Raw genomic sequence first — 24,514 nt, forward strand, 5'->3', positions numbered from 1 at the left:
ACCAACTTAGTGCCACAGATGGAATGCAGAAGTAGATGTAAAAATTCAGCTGTCTTTTCTTAAGGCAGGCATTAAAGACTTGTACAAAAATATAAAACAATGCTGGCCACTCTATAAACTTCATTTTGTTTTGAAAAATACTGTTATTTCTCATAAAATATATTATTTATGTTAACTTGTAATGGGTTTATTATTATTTCAAATGAATTAATAAATAAATAAATATTTCTCAAGTTTCTCAGTTCTACTTTCTAGTGTGATATATAGTGATAGATATATCCCACATAAGCAAAAGATTTTTGAGATCTTTATAATTTATAAGAGCATAAAGAGTTTTTGAGACCAAAACATTTGAGACCTGCTGCCTTAACAGTTTGAAAACTTCTTTCTCTGAGCAGTCCTATCCTTAGACAAAGAGAGCTAAACCCCGATGAGTCCTTCCTAATCCTTTTCTCCTTTTATCAGCTAGACCCCAAGTCTAAAAATTGCTGAATGCCTCTGATTTATTTCACATAAATATATATTCCTGTTATGCCTTCCTACGCGGAGTTTAATCACTTTGATTGAATTTTCAGACTTGGCCTCCACAATTCATTTTGGCAAAGAGCCAAGTCACTCCCTGGAGTAGCATATTTACAAACCAGCTCCCAGGGAGAAACTGCTCAACTGAAGCAACAGCTGCTAGGCTCCACCAATTTCAGAAGACAAGCTCATTCCTTGTACTTTTTTTATACCAACTATTCTACTCAATATCTTTCTGATGATGGGATATATTTTTATACAGAGCTAAAGAAAAAAATGTCAAGTGTTAGAAACAATTAAACAAATAAAGGGGGGCTAATATTTATTTAGCATTTGCTCCAAGCTAAATACTATTGTTTACATTACTTAACTTAATCCTCCCAACAACTCAATCAGATGGCTGTTATCATTCCCATTTTACAGCTGAGGAGAGCAGGGTTAGACAGCTGTTACAGAGGAGGGATGAAACCCAGGCCTCAGTGACTCCAAAGACAGATCAATAGTCAGACAATCTGGGTTGTGTCAAATACTTTATAGTGGGACTTCATGGATGTGGGTATGAAAACATCTCATATAAACCTTCAGAATTGCCTCAGACCAATGATTGTCAAACTGTGTCCCCTAGACCGGCAGCATCAGCATCCCCAGGAACTTGTCAACATGCAGATTCTCAGGCCCCGTTCCAGACCGGCTGAATCAGAAATTCTGGGGTTGGGGCTCGGTCGTCTGTGTATTACCAAGCCCTCCAGGAGATTCTGATGCACGCTTAAGTTGGAGAACCACTAAGGCCAGTGCAAGGGGAAGGTCAATTAAACAGCTGCTGAGGTTGCCAATCTATAAGGGTGGTAAAATATGACAGAAATAAGTCAGAAATACTGTGGCAGTTAACTTAGATCTCCTTTTCTCTGGGGAAAGTAAATGGGTCTCACTTTTATTCCATGTAGGTAATACATTTCTTGTTATGAAATTGAACATGTGACAGAAAAACAATATTTGCTATTTCTAATATTCTGCTGCCTTCTTCAAAAGGCTGATCCTAGTAACCAGAAAGGTTTTTGCTTGCTAAGCAAGAGCTTTTCAACATTTGTCTAACAGCCTTTACCTCCCTACTCCTCCTTTGATGCCTGAAGGATGAGCAGTACAGACTCTCCTCCCCTACCACGATTGTATTCATGGATCATCTTAGATCAGAGTCCCTAGAAGCAGAACCTGAGATGGGGATTCTTGTGCCAGTGATTTATTGAGGAGGCGCTCTCAGCAGAAGGGCAGCAGATTGGGGTGTCAGGGGAAGACCAAGGATGTGGTCGCAAATGGATATTAGTTTCAGCTTGATTTCACCTATGAGGAGCTCTGGAGTATAAATTTCACTACAGAGCTGGTCCTGCCTACAGAGAAGGGAGCCAAGTTTTTGTATCCCTGTGTCGGTCACTCAATGACTGTGGGCTGCCAGTGGTGGGGTAGGGGTGAGAGTCTGACCTCCTGGGCTAAGAGTGGTTCCTGGTGGCTTGAAAGCAGCACTTCAGAGAAAGAGGCAGCCGTGAGCAGTCAACCCTGACAGCAGCCGGGGGATGGATGAACCCAGGCCAAAGGGATCTTGATGGGGCACCACCAGCATCTACTACCTGGATGTTTTTTAGGTTTCTGTTAGTTCGTCTGGATATCAGTGTCCATCCCTGACTCAGGTATGAACTCTCCTCTCTGTACCCTGGCCTTAGAGAACCATAGTCCTGGACCAGGCATCTTCCCATTCCCGACTCAGTGTATGGGTCAAATCAAGCAGCTATATTTGTAGGATCCCAGATAGCTTGCAGAGGGGCATTGAACACATGAATTATGCCTCTCTATTGAACATATTTCTATCTTAGGAACATTATTGTTATTTCCTAGTTTTTTCTTTTGTGAAATGAAGGGATACATTGGATTATTTTTAGACCTCATTCCAGTTTTAAAATTCATTTGCCTAACGATTTTGCTCCAGAAAGCAGTTGTTGTGCTCACATTTCCTGTGGGGATGAGTTTCATAAAACACTGATTAGAAACTAAGTCTGGTGTCATTGACATAAGTCAGGAACTAATAAGATTGGGAAAAGTTTTAGCACATGTCAGGGAATTCAATTCCATTTGATCTGACCTTTTTTCTTTTATTGATAATTGATATTAATTTTTCTGGATAATTATTAGGGAAGAAGTTTTTCTTTATTATTTTTATTTCAATAGATTTGGGGTTATAAACGGTTTTTTGTTACATGGGTGAAATGCATACTGTGTCTGGGCTTTTAGTGTACCTGTCACCTGAATAGTGTACATGGCATGCAATAGGTAATTTTTCATTGCTTGCCCCCCTCCCAGACTCCCTTCTGAGTCTCCAATATCCATTATACCACTCTTTATGATCATGCATACTCATAACCTAGCTCCAACTTATAAGCGAGAACATGTGGTATTTGGTTTTCCATTCCTGAGATACTTAAGATAATGGCCTCCAATTCCATCCAAGTTGCTGAAAAAGACATTACTTCATTCTTTTTATGGTTGAGTAGTATTCCATGGTATATATACACCACATTTTCTTTATCCACTAATCAGTTGATGGGCACTTAGGTTGATTCCATATCTTTGTGATTGTGAATTGTGCTGCAATAAACATTTGGGTGCAGGTGTCATTTTTATATAATGACTTCTTTTTGGGGGGTAGATAATCAGTAGTGGGATTGCTAGGTTAAATGGTAGGTTTATTTTTAGTTCTTTGAGGAATCTCCATACTGTTTTCTATACTAATTAACATTTGCACTAACAGTGTATAAGCATTCCCTTTTCACAGCATCCATGCCAACATCTATTGGTTTTTGACTTTTTAATTATGGCCATTCTGACAAGAGTAAGGTACTATCTCATTTTGGTTTTAATTTGAATTTTAGGGAAGAATTTCTTTACATATTAAAAAGCTGCAGAGTTGATTCTCTAATCCCTGTTTCAATGATCTGTGTGTATATTTTCCACACAAAATGGACAGACACTATCATTTCCATCGTGGGATCTTAAGGAACCTAACAGAAATTAAGGCAAGACACCAAAACCATCACCGCATTGTCTCTATGTATTTCATTGTCCTCAGGTACAAGGTGATATTGAAAAAATCCCTGATGTAAATTGTTGATGGAAGGGCTTTCCCTACCAGATACTAGTCCTTTGTGTGATTTAAAACAAAGCACCTATTCTGGCTTATGAAATACTGAAAAGTGTCCCCTCTGAGTAGGCAACTTACAAAAAAGGGACCCCTGACTCCTGGATAAAAGGCCTGTAAGAAGACATAAGACTTGGTAAATGAAGTGCAGACCAAGCCTCAACTTTGCTCAGGTCTTCCACCTGAGACCTTTGCACAGGGCACAACTTGCATATCAATATGTGGTGTTCCTGGTCGTAGGAGTCTCATCATTGTGACTTGACTGGCTTTCTATTAGTCAATATGACCCCTATATTTGTTAAAAGACATCAATCTTACAAAATTGCTGAGTAGCACCATGTCTCAAGATGTGCCTCAACCTGATGAGAGCTTCCAAGACAAAAAGGCTCAAAAAGAATGTGTTCTGGATATCCTCTCCAAATGCAGTCTTCACTCATCACATGAGAAGACTTGCCCTGGAACTGTGGCACTGGACTAAGGGGCCCCTGCCATTTTAACTGTGGTTCTAGGGTCACTTGAGTTAGGAGATCTAAGGGGGCATTGCCATGTTGATCCTCTGTGAAGATCTTTCTACCCAGGGACTTTACAAGAGTCAAATCCTTAGCACAATATACATTAGAAATATCTGACATTGAATTATTTTTCTAAAGTACCTGAAAACTTATCACTGAAAAAAACACCTGATGATTCTTCTCTGACATTGAAATCACTGCAGTGTAATCACTTCCAGTTGCTACTCCCAGTGTTACAGTGGAGAAAGCCTAGAAGAAAAGAACTCTTTGGCTAGTTATATTAATTAATAAGATTTATTATGGACACCAAGGACCCAAAGGTCATTGCTAGAATTTTTATTAATCTTTGGAGTTGCAGTAGTTACATAGGAAAAGGAATAAAGGAAGAAAGGGGAAGAAGAAAGAAGAGATGAAAATAGCTTTGCAAAACTTAAGGCCAAATTTTCTTCCCCTGTTTTCTTTTTTCCTGATAATATAAAAAAATGTCTTCTTAAGATGAAATGAAAAGTTAAGAAAGCAAATAAATTCCTGCAGGATTGGGTTGAGAAGGAGGTTAAATTGTGTATATATAAAAAGAAACCTTTGGGACTTTTTGAGGAAAAAGTGACGACATTTTGGCAAGAAAATGATTCCAAGTTCTTTCCAATTGGAAAAAGAATACTATACCATTCATTTGGTTCAAAGAATAACCAGAAAAGAGATGAGGGCTCATTCCTCTGGGGGACCATTTGGTAAGTGGAAGGATACTCCTTTCTATGTAGGCAGTTTGAGGGCGAGCCTCCTCATTCCCATGATACCTTCTGGTTAAATCATTCCTATACTCTCTGCTGGAAGAAGATATTCCACTAAACCCCACTCTCTTTCTTAAGTACTTCCACTAAATTATCATGGACATGAAAGTCACCTTTGACATTTACTGGAAAAGTTGATTTTTTTTTCTGTAACATCATGAGCCTTTTTCCCCCTGCAAAATATGTTTTATTGCCTCTTCATTGCAAATCTAATTTGTAATTCATCTCTTGCTTGGTTATTTAAGTCATAGCTGCCTGCTGAAGAATATCAGTCAACCAGCCTGGAAACATTCTTCTAATAGTAGAGGTAGAATAATGTAAAGGAAATTACTTTATTTTGTCCTCTGTAAAATGTGTAATTTTTTTAAAAAAGTTTCACTTATGTTATTTAACATTTTAACTAAAAACTTTCAAATTATATCATAATAATTAAGCAATACAAATGTTGGTCACCTGTAAGAGAAATCTAGTTTTAATCACATTATAATAATTAAATAATGCAAATTTTGATCATCCAGAAGAATAATTGGTGGGAAAAGACTAGCTAAAATGTGGCAAGTAGTAGATGTATGGAAATATCCAGTGTGTTGTATGAGTAGATGCATGATAAGAACACAGGTGAAAAAATTAAATTGCTCCTGGTGGAGAATTTGAACCTAAGAAAATGCCACTCTAGGCATCCATGGTTTTACCACTTGCTAACAGATATTTCTTTTGGCTTGTAACATTAAGTGTTCAGTACAGAGAAGAGATACGTGCTCTTGAAGGATCCCCCCCCTCCACCTTCCCACAAATGATTGGAAAAAACTCCAGAGTTTGGGCACAGTGCTAGCTGTTTTTTTTTTTTTTTTTTTTTTTAACAATTTCATGATTTGACTCTATAAGTGAATGTCTGTCTACCTCCTTGGCCTGAAAATTGTACCACATCTGCAATATGGATCATTTGGCTTTTTCATTGGTCCTGGGGGACATGAACACAGCCCACAGATCTACCAGCAGCTGACTGCCTGGTAAATGTTTACTTGTAAATTAGCATGGGTGATAATTTATTAAAGTAATAAGCATAGATTACATTTAATGGCTTAGACATTATGCATTATGAACACAGTATTTTATATTTAGTTGAAGCAAATGTATATGATAATTAATATGATACTCAAATGTAACTCAGAAATTGTAAATTAGAGAAAGAGTTTTAACTAAGTCAAGCAGTGTATTACAGTGCATTAGCACTTAAATTAATTTAAGGCTTCAGGAAGGTTTCACCATGGCAAAGCAATATCATACAGTTCACCCATATCATGTGTTAGGGATTTATTTATTTCTTAGATTCTCTTCTTCTTCCCCCATAAACTGACTCATTCTGTTACTGTAGAACATTGTTTCTTTCTTGACAAGCATCACAGCATCAAAACTTAGGCTTCTGGAGCTGAGGTGAGTAATCTGTCAGCAGGGACACCATGACAGCCTGTTATGACACAACAAAGAAAGAAAGAAATGGATAAACATTAGCAACAGTCTGCCTAGGGACCTAGAGAAGGGGAGCTATGTTTCAGCTTTATAGGCCTACAGTTAAAATGTGTTTTCCTAAGGAAATGATAAGGGAACCAGTCTGAACTAATATTTATTTATTTATTGGATAAAGGAAGCTCAAGAGGAATCAGATGGACTCCAATATGTGCTTACTTAGGCTTCTGACTAGTGGGTCAGAGAGTTGAATGAAGTGCTACAGTGGTAGCCATGATTGGATTTTCTAGTCATTAGTAAAACCTAGGCATTGGCTGGTTTTAGAGAAATATAATCCTTCCCATTCCAGTTCCTTGTGTTTACCCTGTGGTTTGGTCACTCACAACATAGAGAAGTTTAGGGATAAATCAGATGTGAACTAATATATAAAATGGAGTACCATTCCACCTTTAAAAAGAAGGAAATTCTGTCATTTGCGACAATGTGGATGAACCTGGATAACTCCACTCTTAAGAGGTAGTTTTACTGCTTCGTAGTTACTTGCACTTACACTTCAACCATACCATACAAGTGTCCCTAGCCTATATCAGAAGTGTAGGTCTTATATTCCAAAGGTGTTCATTGAATGTATTTATCAGTAATCATGTGCCAGGCCCAGTGTTGAGTGCTTTATGTACATAATACCATTTAATATCCTTTCCTACTGTATGAGGTGGTAAGAGATGTAAAATACAGATAAAGAAACTGAGATGTAGGAATTTTCCTAAGTGGTCATGGTGAGAGGTGGATCTGCACCTGCCTGTCCCTGGAACCTGACTACTATGCTCAGATGACTCTTACCTCATTAAATCCTCACAACTTTAGAAAAAGTTGTTTCTATTTTTATCCCTATTTTTCGTACGAATAAACCAGGCTTAGTGAAGTTAAGGTACTTGCCCAAGATCACACAGAGAGCTGGAATTTTAACCTGATTTCCCAAACCTATGTTCTAAAACCAATAGCCTATATTGCCTTTAGGCTATAAAAATGTATTGGGTGAATATTTAGGGAATGTGTCCAGTGCTCTTCTAAGTATAATGAAGAACATTACAGAGAAGATCACTGCTCTTATGAGGAAGTTTTCATTATAGTTGGGGGACAGACAACAAATAGATAAACAAATAAGGAAATATCAGATAGTGTCATTAGAAAATAAAATAAAAAGGGGATAAAGGAGGCTTGGGAACCATTTAAGGTTACCTGGGACAACTTTGTTAAAGGAATGACATTTAAGGTGAAGTCTGAATGACAAGAAGGAATTAGAGAGAGCAAACTCTGGGATAAGAACGACTACCAGGAAAAAAAAAAAACATTTTAAGCTTTTTAAAAATAGGTTCCTGGGACTACATCTCAGGTTTTTCTTCATTTTTAATGGTCATATGAATGGGTCAAGCTTATTTTCAAATAAAAAACTTAGAAAGTCAACTTGGGAGTAGGGTTGTCAGGTTTAGTTAAATAAATAAATACAGACAAACAGTTAAATAGGAATTTCAGATAAATAAATATTTTTTTACTGTGTGTTCCAAATACAAGTATGCATGAGACATACTTGTAATAAAAAATTATTCATTATTTATCTAAAATTCAAATTTAACTGGGTGTCCTATATTGTATCTAGTAACCCTAACTTGGAGAGATGTAAAAGACTATAAAATATCATGAATTACATTTGCAATGGTGTTAAACACTTAAGGGTCATCTGGATAGCAGTGCTTTGAAGTGCCAGCTTTTTTGCAGGGTCCTTTTGGGTTACTTTAGCTCCACAGTAAAATTGTAGGCAGAAGAAGAAACCTACCTGACTTTGTGTGAGTCCTGCTGTCTTACTAATTATTGAAAAATTTAAAAGCAAGCTTTGTGGGGAGGAAAGGGTCATTTTTGGTTTTGTCTTTAAACAAAGGGATCCAAAGGCCTGTGCACTACGAAGAGAATGATGTGATTACTGGAGTGTTTTGAACTGTATTGCTGGAAATTACCCAGCATGGACCCCTTATAAAGCTACTCTGAGTGCTGAAGGAATACACTTTTGCTTTAAAAATGTTATAGGCTTTAAGAATATGCCCTTCTTCCTCTCTTAGTTATATACCTTACATCAGCTGTTATTAGCAGCTCAGAACTGGGAGCCAGATTGTGTCTTTCCTTCCTTCTTCCATCCTGATTTCAAGCGAAGCTGTGTGTGTGGAAATCATTTTCTGGAGTACTGCTGGCTAATAGCATTTTCTGCAATGATGGAAATGTTCAATGTCTGTGCTGCCCAATACAAACAGTGTAGCCACCAGTCACATATGGCTATTGAGCATTTAAAATGTGGTTAGTATGACTGAGGAATTGAATCTTCAATTTTGTTAAATTGTAATTAGTTTAGATTTAAATTGAAATAGCCACATGTGCCTAGTCGCTACTGTATTGGATAGGGCAGTTCTAGAATAAGAAAAGTATTGTGCCTTTAGAGCATCCTAGAAAAATCTATCACAGCAGTGATGAGTCTAAAGGCCACTCTAAATAAGCTAAGAATAAATTCTTTGCCTATTAAATAGGAATTTAGTGTGGATAATCTGTATGATCTTATTCCACTTGAAAATGTTATGCTTCTGTGAATTGACTGCACATTCTTCTTTTTTTTTTTTTTCAGTCTACAATCCTGGTAGAGGACAGAGAGTAGATGCTCATTGTATGGCTACTGAAATGAACTGAACCCAAAAGGACCTCCAAATTGTCTAGTTCAGAGATATAAAGAGTGTGACAAGTATATTGCCACTTCCTTTTCCAATATCCACGTGAGGCACACTTATCAATTATGCTACTCTTTCTGTCTGTCCCACACCACAAGCAGGCACAAAAGCCTTCTCAACAGAAGACTCCGAATATCCTGTTGACGAGATTAGGGACTTGAGATTAAAACTCATTTGCCATCTCTGTGGCTTGATCTGCCTATTTTATAGGTGAGGAAACCGGGACCTAGAGTGATAATATTTATCCAAGATGACACAGCTGACTAGTATTAAAGACAGTTATAGAAGTCAAATCTCCTCACCCTAAGTGGAGCATTCTTCCTAACTTAGACTCTCTACCTTCACTTTAACATGCTTCTTCCTTTTGATTTCCTTAAAATATATTTTCCCCTAATAATGGTGGGTACCTCAGGGGAATGGGAATGGGAAGATGGAGACCTAGATGGATGGAAAATGGGTGGATCTAAGATTTCAACCATGTGAATACATTATGTATTTCATTTTTAAAATAAATTGAATTTAAAGATTTTTTTTAATAAGCTCTTTAAAATTCCAGAAGTGCAGAGCACCTCAATAATTGATGCTTTAGAACGCTTTCTTTTAGTTTTTCCCCTTGGATTTCTACAAAGGACCTACTTTAATGGATTTTCTTAATTTACTTTGTAACTTTTGTAGTCTTCTGATGAAAAATAGAGCTAAAGGAAAATGTTTTGGTGTTATCTCTGTCTGAGGTATATGGTTGAAGAACTCACATGTTTTTATTTTGTCACCTAGATCTTTGCTACTCAAAATGTGGTCTGCAGGACAGTGGCACTTGCATTACCTGGGTGCTTGTTAGAAGCGCCAAATCTCGTGCCCCATCTTAGACCTACAGAATCCAAATCTATATTTTAACTAAATCCGTAGGTGATTCAAGTGCACATTAAAGCTTCAGAAGCACTGGTCTAAATGACATGGCAATTGCTATTTTGGCCAAAGTTAGTGTCCTGAGTTGGCAAGCTGGAAAGATACAGTAGAAAATCAACCTTGTTATTAGATATGACAAATTTAGGCCTGATTACAACCTTCCATTGAAAAGGGAGTCATGATTGGCTTCCAAGCAGCCAGCCATACTGGAGCTTGAACTGCTGGTTGCTCACTGTATCAGATCAACAATGAAGATGAACAAAAATGAGGATAATAATTATGATTATAATATTTACCATGTATTTGGCACCATACTAAAAGCTTTATATGTATTCTTTTAATGTTCTCAATAATCCTATTCTCATTTACAGATTAGTTAAATAATTAGCAGATAGTCCTTTCCAGCTTGCTTTTCTCTACTACAGAGGCTAAAAGCTTAAAATTACATTTCGAAGACTCCTGCAGCCAGAGTGCAGGGATGCCCCTCAGCTTCATCTCCTCCACACTTAAATGCATAAGTGAACAACATGCAGTGGAAGCCATCTTTTAAAAGTTTGGATCTTCTGCTCCATATGCAGGTGGAGATATCTGTTTCAGCTGGGGTAGCTATAATGGAATATCTGGTTTCAAGAGCCTTAGGTACCAGACTGTGGGCGGCTGTGTCAGTGTCAGTGGTGTTCTGGCTATAAAATAACCGCAGTGTGGCTGAACAATTTTCCTGCCTGTGTTGTGTCTGGCTATGTGGTGTCCAAGAATGATTTGCTGTACTCCCTTTCCCAAGAGATTCTGGAAGCTGCTTAACATCTTTTTTTTTTTTTAAGCCTACAGCACTAGGTATTCCCAGGCAGTCTCCCATCCAAGTACTAACTAGGCACGACCCTGCTTAGCTTCTGAGATCAGATGAGATCGGACGTATTCAGGGTGGTATGGCCATAGATAACATCTTTTAATAAATTCCTTTCCATTTATCTACCTAGAGTTGACTCTGCTGTTTGCAAGTAAGACCCTGGCTGGTATAGCAATTGAAACCAGTTAAATCACTAAAAGCTAAAAAATGGTGGAGCTGTTACAGCATGTGAGTACTGTATTCAGTTTTCCAGAGAATGTAACATTTGGGATATTATAAAGTAAATGTAAGGTTAATATTTCCCAGAATTACAGTGATGAAGATGAAACTAGCAGCTTTATCTGAAAGGGATCAATAATTTTTTAAGATAAGTTTTGCCGTGGAGTTTGGAATGTTCTATACCAAAAAACACATGTATCTCTATGGCCAAAGTCAAATAGAGAACTAAAACAATTACCCGGTTAAGTCGTGAAGAAAGGAATGAAAGGAGAAAAGAGAGAAGGAAGGAAATAAGATTTTTTGAATGCCTATTTTGTACCAGGCATTGAATTAGGGGCTTCTATAAACATGAACAAAGAGATTCTAAAGTAAGAATTATACAACTTACATTGCTTGGCAGAAAATGGTGGCTGGTGCTCATCAGGCTGATCAAGGGCAGTAAGAATTTTGATTAAAATAGATTTATTTGGAAGCAGATCAATTTTACTCCATTAAAATACACTATAAATGCTAATGAGCAATAATGATCTAATATGAAATTTCTGGAAAAAATAGATGCCATATGAGCATGTAATGTAGTTGGATAACCTCAGTTGCTTCTTATTTACCAAAAAGCATAAATGACTAAGTTGGCACCACACAAAGAACTCCTTATCCTCCATTCCTTGCTTCTTGCTTACCATGATCGTCCACTTTCTGTTTTCTGCCTCTGGGAACACTAGTGATCGTGGGGAATAAAAGACTTCATCGTCCACTTCTTCTGGCTTTCTGGGCAAGCAGTGTAGAAATGTCCAGTCAGAGGCAGCAACGTTAGCAGTCTAAAGAGATGAGGATAAGACCATGTTTTGACTATTATATGTGGCAGTCATATTCATCTTCTCCAGTATTTAAAAATACATATGGCCTGGGGTCAGCGATCAACACAAAAGGAGAGACAAATGGGGAGAAAGAAGGTTTTATCTCAAGACACCCTGGGAGAAATGTATATAGTACTTAGGGAATTTTATAGTCTTTTTTTTTTTAATTTGGGAGATCATCACTGCAAGTTAAACCACAAACTCAGTTTTCTGGTATTCTGTTTCGTGGGATAATGGGCATTTCTGTAAAGAACTATACTGGTGTAATATGTGGCTAAGAGCATAAGTCACCAATTATACTCCATTATATAAAAAAAAAGTTGCTTTGATGTGATTGTATTATATTCTGAGCTTATCTCCAAATTATGATTTTTAACACTTGAAGCATACTTTGCAACTAGTTAAATCGATTTGAATAAAAGCAAAGGTAGAAGTGAATTAAACATGATTATTAGCACTATGCACTGGATGTTGCATTCTTAATGTAAATGTACTAGCAGTTTTCAGTTTCTCCAGCACTTAATTCCTGAAAGTTACATTTCCCCATCCATTTCCATTGTTCACTTACAGATTCAAAACTACAGTTCCTCATACTTTCTTACCTCAAAATTACTGCCTTTGTACTAAAATTTTGTTTTACCTCCCACCCTAGCTCTAGGTTCAGAACATTCTGAATTTCTAAAATACTAGCAAAATGACATAGAAAAAGAGTAACATTTATACCTGTCATATATCAGTGAAATAAATGACTGTTCTTCAAGCCTACAGTCCCAGCACCAGAAAAACTCGTAAGATTGGTTATGTATGAGATAAACCATGTAGTTTAAAATGTCTCCATGAAAATATTTACCACATATATGACAAGGAGTTAGCCATAATATATAAAGAGCCCCCATAACCAATAATAAAAAGGGCACAAAAGTAGAAAATGAGCAAAAGATATGATAGCAATTTATAGAGAAAGAAATGAAAATGACCAATAAACATGAAAAGATGCTTAACTTAATTAGTAATTAGGGAAATGCAAATTTTAAAAAGCAGTGAGATATCATTTTTCCTTCAGATTTACAAAAATCAAAAATGTAAATAACTGAAAATGGAGAGTATATGGGGAAAGAACTATAATATACATCTGTGGGAATATAAATTGTTAGTCCTTTTTGGGTGGGCAATTTAGCAGCATCTCCCATATTTTAAAAAGTATATACCATTTCTCCCAGAAATTCTTCTAGGGATCTATTCTCCAGTAATATTTGCACAAAGAAATATGTATAAGGGTGTTCAGTGTAGCATTGTTTATAATTGGAATTTTTGTAAATAGCCTAATTTACCAATAGGAAACATTTTATGTCAGTTTCATACTTTGAAATTCCATGCAGCCACTAAAACGAATAAAAAAAAGCTAAATGAATGGACAAGAAAATCTAAGATTTTTAAGTGGAAAAATTAAGTCAGAATAATATGTCTAAAATACCATCTATAAAAAAATCAGTAGCAGTATGTGTATATAGACACATATATGTAAATGCATAAAAAATGTCTGCAAAGAGCCACATCAAATAACAGTGGTTATTTCTGGGACTAGTTACTATTAAGAGGATGAGGGAAAGACATTTTTACTTTTTCTGTTTCAAACTTTTGTCCTATTTGACATGCAATAATAAAGAACTTGTATTTATATATTGCTTTATCAATAAATATTAATTGTATTTGCTTAATTCCTTTCTCCACTGAGGTAGATTAATTGCTCTGTTGCAAAACCCCAGTGTGCACCTGACTGATTCTTTCAGAACAGTGTTTCGCTAAGTGTGGCACTGGAGCAGCACCATTGCATCACCTGAGAACTTGGTAGAAATGCAAATGATCAGGTCTCACCCCTGACCTACTGAATCAGAAACCCTGGGGCTGGCCCCCGCCCCCCAGCTGTGTATTAACAACTCTTCCAGGTGATTCTAATGCATGCTCAGGATTGAGAAGCACTGCTCCAGATCTTATTAATAGAAGGCATCAGAGTGAATGAGAGTCCCCCGGGAATGTCCTGGAGCGAGTTAGCAAAACCAATAGGATTTAGGGGTCTTTAAAAAAATAGAGGCAGGGAGTAGCCTGGGGAGCATATTTATGGGGCTTTTCTGAGGGGAGAAATAAGAAGAAATTGCATGCATCAAAGGTAACCTAATGTCTCTAAACAGAGCAAAGCATTCCAATGCCTCCATTGCCGTGAGAGGAAAAAGCCTGCTTCTCTCTTCTGCCTGGGTTTCAAATTCCTTTATCCAGCACAAAAGTGTCTTTCTAAAGGACACTGCTAATCTTTGGGAGGAGAGAAATTCCTGAGGGATATAGTCAGTCCTTCATAGGGAATGAAAGGACAGTCTGCTCTCCCCAAAGTGAATGAGTGATTAGATGGTTCTGGCCTTTATGAATGGAATTAATGAACCTTCAGAGAGGCATCAATTTGTACCTTCATTGTAACCTGGTAACCTTGGAAAGCCTGGAGCCGCTTTTTCTTCTCCTCTTCTTGTCCCATGCTTATCCAAGTGTCTGTAATTAATACATTGCCTCCACGCGCAGCTTCCAATGGATCATTCGTCAGTGACAGCTTGGTACCATTCTAGCATACATAAGCATGCCGGTTAAACAACTTCATGGAACAGACAAAGGCAATTATAGTTTTACATATAAGGAGCATACCTCCTTGGCATACTGCTCTGCCAGCTTGGTTATACTAGGATCCGGCTCATAGCCCTGCAGGAGGAAGAATTTAATGGTTATTTAGATAATTATATATGTTTTCTTATACATGCATCATTTTCTTTCCTAGAATATTCTCTTGCTTTCCCTTTTTAAAGATGTAGCCCAACAATGTTTAGTAGGACATGATTTTTACATCTAGAATTTGAAACCTTAATAGTGCCTTTTAGAATTTAAAAAGGTAACCAATTGCCCCGTCTTTCTGTTATTATTTCTCACCTCTTTAGTCATAAAGATAAACAATGGGCATGGTGCTTTCTGGCTCTTGGTAGCACCACTGCTGCTGCTTCTTGTTCCCCTAATAGCTTAAGAGGATTATGTACATAATTGTGCAACCTAATGCATTTTTGTCTGAGTCTTTCCACGTGCTGTTCTTTTTTGTCTGAAATGCTTTTCCCCACCTGCTCCATGTGGATAACCCTTTCAGGTCTCAGTTCAAATGTCCCCTCCTCAGTGAAACCTTCCCTGACCACCCCATCTAAATGCCAACAGCCCCCCATGGAACACACACAATCTTATTCTTTTGCATTCTCCAGCAAGTATTCTGAGTGCAGGGTGCTTGCTGTGAAATGGCATTTACATAACAACTACACTGTTTTCGCTAAGATTTTGTATTTTTTTCTGTATCCTTTGGTGAAGGCAGATTGGACTCAGACACAGGTGAGGCAAAGCCCGGTGCCTAAGGCATAAAATTTAAGGAGGCCCTAGAAAAAATTTAAGGAGGCACTCATTCTCAAGGTCATGCAAACACAAATTTTCCACCCTAGGTGTCTCGTTTGCTTACTCTAGCCCCAATTGTGGATGAAGGGATATTATGGGGGCAGCTAAAGCCGCTCCCCAAGTTATTCCAGGTCCCCACAGGCAGCCTCCCTGCTTCTATCCCTGCCCTCCGATCTGTTCTGTAGGTAGCAGTGAGAATTGTTTTCTCTGAAGCCTTGGATGTTTACTCCTTGTTTCTTAAGTCAAAGCTGATTAAGAGCATTGAGGCTCCCCACCTCCATCCCCTGCTTCTGTCTCTTTTAATTCTTCTCAACATCTTGCTGCAGGAAAGCCAATCTTATTGTTGTCCCTGTACACATCTTGCCCTTTTCTGCCATCACAGCCTTTCATCCTTGAACACCTCCCCCTCTGTCCCCTCCTGGGCATCTTCATCACAGTTGTCAGCTCCTCAAAACTCTAGTCCAGCCTCACCTCCAAGACCCTCCATATGGAAGTCTTGTCTGTTCAAACACCATAATTATCCTCACCTTCCTCCATCCTTCTAATTTTCCTGAATTCCTAGCATTTATTATGAATTGATTTTTATAAGTTTTCATCATGGCATTGTGGTGAATACTGTGATATGGCCCCTCAGATCCCCCTTCATGAATAATCATGAATAATGGAGTTATTCCCCCAGCTGCTGGGAGTGCTGGCAGAAGATGGCCTTCAGCTGTCAGCCCCCTTTGGGCACTGCCTCAGCTGCAGAGAACAGCCATGCCCAAGGTCACACACCCTTCCTGGGCGACCCACATTCAATGACTGATTAACAGGAGGGTATAGAAACCTGACCCCTTTCACCCAACTCCAGATAGCCAAAAGGCCATCTCGCATCCAGAATTCTCCACAAGATTGCCCAAGGCTGTTGTTGGGACTGCATCGCAGCTAGGTTTCTCCCCCTGCCCACTCCAGCTTCCTTCCCTTCCTTTCCACAGTTGTTCATTTCAAGGACATGCTCTCATAAGCATCCTGCATGTCCTGCACGCTAAACTCTCAGTTTCTGCTTCTTGGGAAACCCAACCTGTGAGAGGCATGTCCAGGTTTATTCGCTTGAAATTGTGTTTATTTGCACACGATTTTCTACCATAGTTCCTTCTTCCAATAGAAAATTCTTGAAAAAAGAAACTACTCAGATGTTGATGAGGATGACTGCAGACATTTCAGGAGCTTTACCACCCTCAAATAGCCATGAATTCTGGAGCCTTATTTATAGGCGTCTGGGGAAAGTTATTAATAAAGGCTTGCTAATTTAGTAACTAATGTTGTGAACAGTCATACTGATAAACATAAATGAAGAGATTTGAATATTACCCATGTGCCTTCTACCCTGAAATTTTAGCCTTCCCTTTGGAGAGCAGGTTTTATACTCCCTAAGTATAATCATTCTTAGTAAAGGAATCAATAAGTACTTAGAGAACCAACAGAGAGGTTTGGAAATTAGAAAATCACCCAACCTTGCATGCATTGGGCCATGACTTAGAATACAGAGAGGAATTCTTTACTCACATCTCAGCCATCTCAGCTTTCAATACTAAATCACTCACTAGCCTTTACGTAAATCTTAAAACCAGACAAAGAAGGTAATTAACAAACCCAGTTCAGTCTAAATATTCATTTAGAACAATGTTAAAATCATTACTATCGATAGTTTATGGAGCAATTTTACAATCATGGAAAAAAATATTTTTTCTTGAAAAAATGTAAGTTATTCTTGGTTGAAGAATGAGAAAATAATTATATTTTGGAAACTTTTGTGTTTTTTAAATTTACAATAAATCTCTTAGCTTTATCTTTAAAGGAAATAGGTCTACCACCAACTAAAAACTTAAAAATTGATGGAATGACTATGGCACTATCAGACTTTCCAGAAGAATTTTTAAAACTCTTACTCCCACCAAGATTTAACCAGGGTTTAGTACTCTTTATCATTCAAATGAGTTTCTGCATAAGAACAATACTGAAATTACTCTGTAATATTGGAATTTTTTCCTTTGATGTTAATAAAACATCTCTGACAGGCAATAAAATGTTTAAACCATATATTTCTTCAACAGAATAAAGCCTTTCCAAAAGAACCTTATAGCACAGAACAATTATTGTTAATGTATGTTTTATCTGCAAAAACCAAATGCAGTAAGTTTGCCTTCATACAGAGCCTTTCTTCAGACTAGATTTGTCACAAGAGTGTACTTACCCTTCCCAGAAAGTGAATAAAAGCCACCTTAAGCACATGTCAGATCTGACCCCTATTTCAGTTCATGCTGAATAAAAGAGGAGAATTATCTGTTGTAAGGGTCATCTCTCTGAGTCCTTAAAATTTACTATAATAGGATGGCTTCCAGTACATGCTGTTGAATATCCCTGCCATTTCTCTGTGGCAGGTACATTGGTTTGAATAGTGTCCACCAAAAATTCATGCCCACCCAGGACCTCAGAATATGACCTTATTCGGAAATAGAGTCTTTGCAGATGTAATTGGTTATTATGAGGTCTTACTGGATTAGGATGGACCCGAATTTAATATAATTGGTGTCCCTATAAGAGGGACATTTGTACAGAGAGACACAGACACAGAGGGAAGATGATGGAGGTAGAGATTGGAGTGATGCAGCCAAGGAACGCCTGGGGGTACCAGAAAGTGGGAAAGAGACAAGGAAGGATCCTGCCCTAGAGGCTTTTGAGGGGGTGTGGTCCTGCCAGCACCTTGATTTCTGGCTACTAGTCTCCAAAACTGTGAAAGAATAAATTTCTGTTGTTTTAATCCAACCAGTTTGCGGTAATTTGTTATGGCAGTTCTACAAAACTAAGATAGCAGGATGCATTGACCCAAACTGGTTCAATAAAAACACTAAAAAAATTTGGTGTTTTATTTTGTTTTAGCAGGATGCAGCAGATGATGCTGGTGTTCTTCCTAGATGCCCTCACAGGATCTCTTTTTATGGCTTTTGCTCCGTCCCCCAACTTGAGTGTGTTTTTAACATTTAGCCCTTGCAGCTCTTCTTCAGAAGATAGCCCTCCAGCTTCCAGGTCGCTTTTTGCACCAAAAGTGCCAGGGGATTTACCACTCCACCTTGCCTGCTGCCCTTGACCAATGACTGGTTCAGAAGAACGAAAGCCCACCTTCCTCACCCTAGGTTCGGACAACTCTGGGGAATAACTTAAACTCCAGAGCTCACCTATGGGATCAGGCTGAAGCTACTTTCTGTGGGACTGTGCCTGACATGGTACTAGGGTGACCAAAAACCCTGGTTTGCCCGAGACTCTCAATTTTAGCACCAAAAGTCCCATGATCATGGAAATCTCTAAGTTAGCAAACCAGAATGGTTAATCATTGTAAGTGGCACCCCCATTTGGATTCTTCCCTCTCCCTGCCCTGCTCCCCCTACAGGTCTCCCTTAGGAGGGCTTCCTTAATTTATTAAATCACCTGTATACAAATCCTCATTGAGGGTCTGCTTGTGAGAAACCTGCCCTAAGACACTAGAGACACTGGTGGCAGGGAAGGGTGAAAAGCGCATAAGAGACTTAAGGATTTGGGCATTTCGTGTTGGAGAAATTAAGCTATTAATTCACATTGTGTAACTCATGTTCCCAGTGGTTAGCAAATAAACATCTCAAACTCAAGAAACAAAGGGAGGGAGGGATTTTTTGTTTGTTTGTTTTGGAGATGAGGTCTCACTATGGACTCGAATTCCTGGGCTCAAGAGATCCTCCAGGCTTCAGCCTCCCAAGTAGCTGGGATTACAGGTGTGTGTCACCATGCCCGGCTACAAGGAGGAATTTTTAAGCCTCACATGTTCACCTCCAGATACCTTAGCTTCTCAGAGTGAACCACAACAGTGACAACTGAGATAATAGCACACACATTCTTGGTCAGAAACACACTAGTGCAGAATATTTGTGAATAGTTGTCTCTTAATGACTGGGTCAATTCTATCTTTTACCACAAATCAAGATTTTGTTTCTGAAACGGTTTCTATTTGGGGAAATTTTCCCTCCAAAGAACTCCTGATGGGACATTAGTAGCCAATGAAGAAACATAATGAGGGAAACAATTCAATAGAGATAGGTATTTATTTATTTATTTATTTTATATATACATATTTTTACGGGGCTAAGGCCTGGGAAGAGATAGGGTATTTAAAAGTTTCTATTGATATCTTTTATAGGTGGTTTGTGTTTGAGTCTCTTGTAAGGTTAATTTTTATCCTCTAAAAGGCCTGTTTATTCCTTATGGGGCTGATACTATTTTAACACAGGGCCTCTCCTAGGGGGATCTGCATGGTTTTTTTTGTTTGTTTTGTTTTGTTTTGAGACAGACTCTCGCTCTGTTGCCCGGGCTAGAGTGCCGTGGCATCAGCCCAGCTCACAGCAACCTCAAACTCCTGGGCTCAAGCAATCCTCCTGCCTTAGCCTCCTGAGTAGCTGGGACTACAGGCATGCGCCACCATGCCCGGCTAATATTTTCTATATATTTTTAGTTGTCCAGCTAATTTCTTTCTATTTTTTAGTAGAGACAGGGTCTTGCTCTTGCTCAGGCTGGTCTCAAACTCCTGACCTCAAACGATCCTTCCGCTTCTGTCTCCCAGAGTGCTAGGATTACAGGCGTGAGCCACCACGCCTGGCCTGCATGTTTTTATATTAGCATATTTATTTATGCATTTATATTATTATACAGGTAAAAACATTTACATGTTAAGAAATTCAAGCCATATAAAAGGATAGACTGTTGTGCTCCATATAACATTTCTTTTTTTTTTTTTTTATTTCAGTAAATTGTGGGGGTACATTTTGGTTACATGTTATGACTTTGCCACTTCCCAACCATGATTTGAGACGTGCCCTTCCCCCCCTACAACGCTCACCATGTGCATTAGTTGTGAGTTTACCCACCCCCAACCCCCTACCCCCAAAGAATATTACTACTGTGTGAGCACCTTAGTGTTGATCAGTCAGTGCCAATTTGATGGCGAGTACATGTGGAGCCTATTCTTCCATTCTTGTGATACCTCACTTCGGAGGATGGGCTCAAGCTCTATCCAGGAAAATATAAGAGGTGCTACATTCTTATACACCAATAACAGTCAAGCCGAAATTCAAATCAAAAATGCAGTCCCTTTTACAAAGCCTCAAAGAAAATCAGATATCTAGGTATATATTTAATGAAAGAGGTAAGAGATATATACAGAGAGAACTATGAAACACTAAGAAAAGAAATTGTAGAAGATGTAAACAGATGGAAAAATCTATGTTGCTCATGGATTGGTAGAATCAACATTGTTAAAATGCCCATACTACCTAAAGTGATCTATAGAGTTAATGCAATCCCTATCAAAGTACCACCATCATTCTTTACAGATCTAGAAAAAATAATTCTACACATAACAACATTTCAGTCAATGACAGACCACGTATACAATGGTGGTCCCATAAAATTATAATGGAGCATGTATAGAAACCTGATCTATGGCACTTGATATTGGCATTGCAGATAAAGTAGCAGAAATGATTGATATTCAATAACGGTGCTTGGATATTTGGTTTTCCATATAAAAATATATACATATATATATATATATATATATACATAAGCAAATAAGTATATACTATCTAGGTTTTTGTAAGTACACTCTATGATGTTCACATGATTGCTTGGAACATATCCCCATTGTTAAGTGACACATGATTGTACAGTGAAAATGAAGTTTCCCTCCTACCTCTATCCTTGAACCTCCCAGTTACCCTCCTCAGAGGCAACATCTATTACCAGTTTTTTGTGCATCAAAAGGGTTACATTGGGCCTGTGAAAGGAATCATGCCTTCCCATACGTTCTGTGAGAGATTAGCAACAAGGTAGGCACTATGCAGGGGTCATCCTCATAGCCATGTGGGACTCAGATTTTAAAGGCCAAAGGGCCCCTGAACTTGAGTTTTGAAACATTACGCTGGTATAGATGCCATCACTGTGACCTTCATATCAGTTTGACATTTTTCTACTAAATTGCAGTGTTAGAAAAATGACAGCATTGTTCCCATGCAGTGGGAATTCTATGCTGTCTGGATTTCATTGCTTTCTTTAGCCTTTGTGGTGGTAATGCACAAGATGCCAGTCATCATAATGGCCGGTATCAGGGCATTCAAAGGGATGATGATTCAGACATGCTTTTAACACAGACTTGCAGAATGAAAAGCATCAGACAAGACTACCTCTTATTGTAGAGATGGAAAATCGGGCTCTTAAGAGGCCAGATAGCTACTTAATAGTAGGGCTGGTAACATAACCTAAATTTTGTGGCCTAACCTGTGCTCTCCCTGAGTGGAAGAGAGCTTTGTTTTCCGTGGGTAATTGCATCTGGAGATGATTTAGAGGGGGTTAATTTCAAGGCAGAAAGTTTCCCTACCTTTGGAGTAGCCGCCTGAAGGTGCATACCAAATTTCGCTGCACTCATCATGATGGAGTGCAGGATGTTGTTCCCATCCCCTATCCAGCTGAGGGTAAGACCTTTCAGAGAGCCATAGTGTTCCTAAAAGGCAAGGGATGAAGGAGATTAAATCTGGGAGGAAATCTGCTTATTTGCAATAATTAGTAGTGTCAAAAATAAAGGAAATAGTCTTCATCTCAATTTTAGTGCCTTGTTGGAATGAATAAACTACTATTTTTTTGCATTATACAGAACAATTCAATAACATAAATGTACAATCACAAAAAATAGCAAAATGTCCTAATATCTTAAACCGAGACATCATATGAACTCATACAGAGACTAAGATTTTCATATATTTCAAATATGAACCTTAGTTGTATTCATTTATTCAGCAAATGAGCACCATCAATGTCCAGACACTGTCCTTGGCCCTGGAGATAAAACAATGAACAAAGGAGACAAAAATCACTGCTTTTATGGAGCTTACATCTTTTGGTATAAGAAAAGGGCAATACAATGTAACAGTGTAGCATGGTGGTTCTGAGCATGTTCCCATTTATATAAAGTTGAAAAACATGCCCAATAATGCTGTCGGTTGTTTATGGATATAGATGTGCGCAGTTAAAGTATAAACACATGGCTTGGAATTATAAACACGAACATCAGGATAATAACTTCTTTGTGGAGTGTGAGGAAATGGGGTCAGGCAGAGTTACATGGTGGCGCTTCAACTCTATCTGAAATGTTTTATTTAAAAACGTTACATTCTAAAGTAATTACTCCCTCAGGTTAAGATTTGATCAAACTGTGTAATGTGGGTACATAGGTGTTTGTTTTAGTTTTCTTGCGGTGTCTGTGTGTTTCATATATATTTATATAGATAAAAAAAGAGAAAGGCTAAGCCATTTGGAGATCATGGAACTAGTAGGTGACTAAGCTAGGATTTAATTCCAGGTCCATCTGATTTAGATTCCATGCTCTCAAGAAGCTGCTATTTGTTCATTCAGCTCCTACTTTTAGTATCTCCCATATGAAGGCATTGCATGAGGTCATGTATGGACACTATGATGAATCAGACAGCTCTTTGTCCCTCAATGAATTCATAATCTAGTAATGATAAAGCCCCAGGAGGAAGCATTAAATTATCTGGTGTATATGTAAAGCCACACCTGCAGACAGCCACTTGGTATCTGATATCATTGTGTCATCTTCTCTGCATGTATCTTATCCACATCTCCGAAGAGCTTCATTTTGAGCTTAACCTCACATTTAAACATGGGTAGCTTATTCAAATGGGGAGGAAGATGGGCCTATCCAATTTGCTTTGTCTCCTCAGAATCATCCACAGACACAGTAATCATGGCTATTAGGATTTCAAGTGGCAATACCATGTAGATTGGTGGTGGCAAACCAAACGAGATGAATCTCTCAAAGTTATTCAAGTTCCTAAATTGGGGGTACTCAGTTGGCTAAATATGAGCCTCAATCTATATATTTTGCACATTCTCAGTTTCTTAAAATGGTAGAAAGTGGCCCCCTCTTCCAAAGTGGTTTAGTAATTGACTGTTTTGAATATTTAAAGCACACTCCACTAGTCTTCACTCCCAAATCACAGACTCTGATGTTTGTAGGATCACATAAGGGTTATCCATTCTGTATGTCCCCGTGTTCCTATTCATACATTGTGTTAAATATGGCACCAAAAAGAAAAGTGATTAATAGAACAGAAGGTGAGAGAGGTGCTAAAAGGTTTTGAGAACAGAGTTGAAAGCAGAAGGATCTTATAGTATGTTTTTAACAATGCCCTGTTTTCCCCAGATGTGTAGAATGCACACATAAGCTATAATTCTTTGTTAAGATGATATTTGAAAATAAAATACCAATATCATAATTTAAGTAAATGATTCCATTTAAAGCTAGTCAGGAATTATTTGCTGATTTTGCTCTTTTGTAAGGCAAAGAAATAAACCAACCTGGAGCGTGAGGTAATCAGCCAGGATCTGGATAGGGTGGTACAAATCTGACAGCCCATTGACAATTGGAATGGAAGCTTCTTTAGCCAGGATGTCCAGATCTGATTGTTTATACACGCGAGCCAGTACAGCATCTGTCATGCTAGACAATACACTGTGGCAAATCAAGAAAAGATAATCTAAGTTAATTATGCTCAATAACTCCTTGTTTAATACAAGATCCTAAACAGCAAGAAGAAATGCTAATCATAGAATTTTTACTAACGACTACCTATCAACATGACAGATTTAAAAGCTAATATTATACATGTTGTATCACATAAGGCAGATGTTGTACCTCCCATGTCTTAGCCAGTGACCAGTGATGTTAGATTTTTTTTTTTTTTTTTTTTTGAGACAGAATCTCACTCTGTTGCCCAGGATAGAGTGAGTGCCGTGGCGTCAGCCTAGCTCACAGCAACCTCAAACTCCTGAGCTCAAGCGATCCTCCTGTCTCAGCCTCCCGAGTAGCTGGGACTACAGGCATGCGCCACCATG

General features: G+C 38.2%; 1 protein-coding gene and 1 pseudogene across 1 annotated transcript in view; both read right to left on the reverse strand.

Annotated features, from left to right (window-relative positions):
• Positions 1-4,498: 4,498 nt before the first annotated feature.
• The window catches only part of OTC (ornithine transcarbamylase), a 61,861-nt gene continuing 41,845 nt past the window's right edge, over positions 4,499-24,514 (reverse strand). The window contains exons 5-10 of the mRNA XM_069464452.1: positions 23,978-24,131; positions 21,981-22,103; positions 14,762-14,815; positions 14,532-14,681; positions 11,897-12,034; positions 4,499-6,477 (exon numbers count right to left, since the gene is read on the reverse strand). Of these exons, the coding sequence (XP_069320553.1) occupies positions 6,418-6,477; positions 11,897-12,034; positions 14,532-14,681; positions 14,762-14,815; positions 21,981-22,103; positions 23,978-24,131 (679 nt within the window). The 3' untranslated portion in view covers positions 4,499-6,417. The remainder of the gene's footprint in view (positions 6,478-11,896; positions 12,035-14,531; positions 14,682-14,761; positions 14,816-21,980; positions 22,104-23,977; positions 24,132-24,514) is intronic.
• LOC138379390 (5S ribosomal RNA) lies at positions 10,970-11,088 on the reverse strand (annotated as a pseudogene).

This window comes from Eulemur rufifrons, chromosome 30, assembly GCF_041146395.1.
Source record: "Eulemur rufifrons isolate Redbay chromosome 30, OSU_ERuf_1, whole genome shotgun sequence".
Classification (NCBI taxonomy): Eukaryota; Metazoa; Chordata; class Mammalia; order Primates; family Lemuridae; genus Eulemur; species Eulemur rufifrons.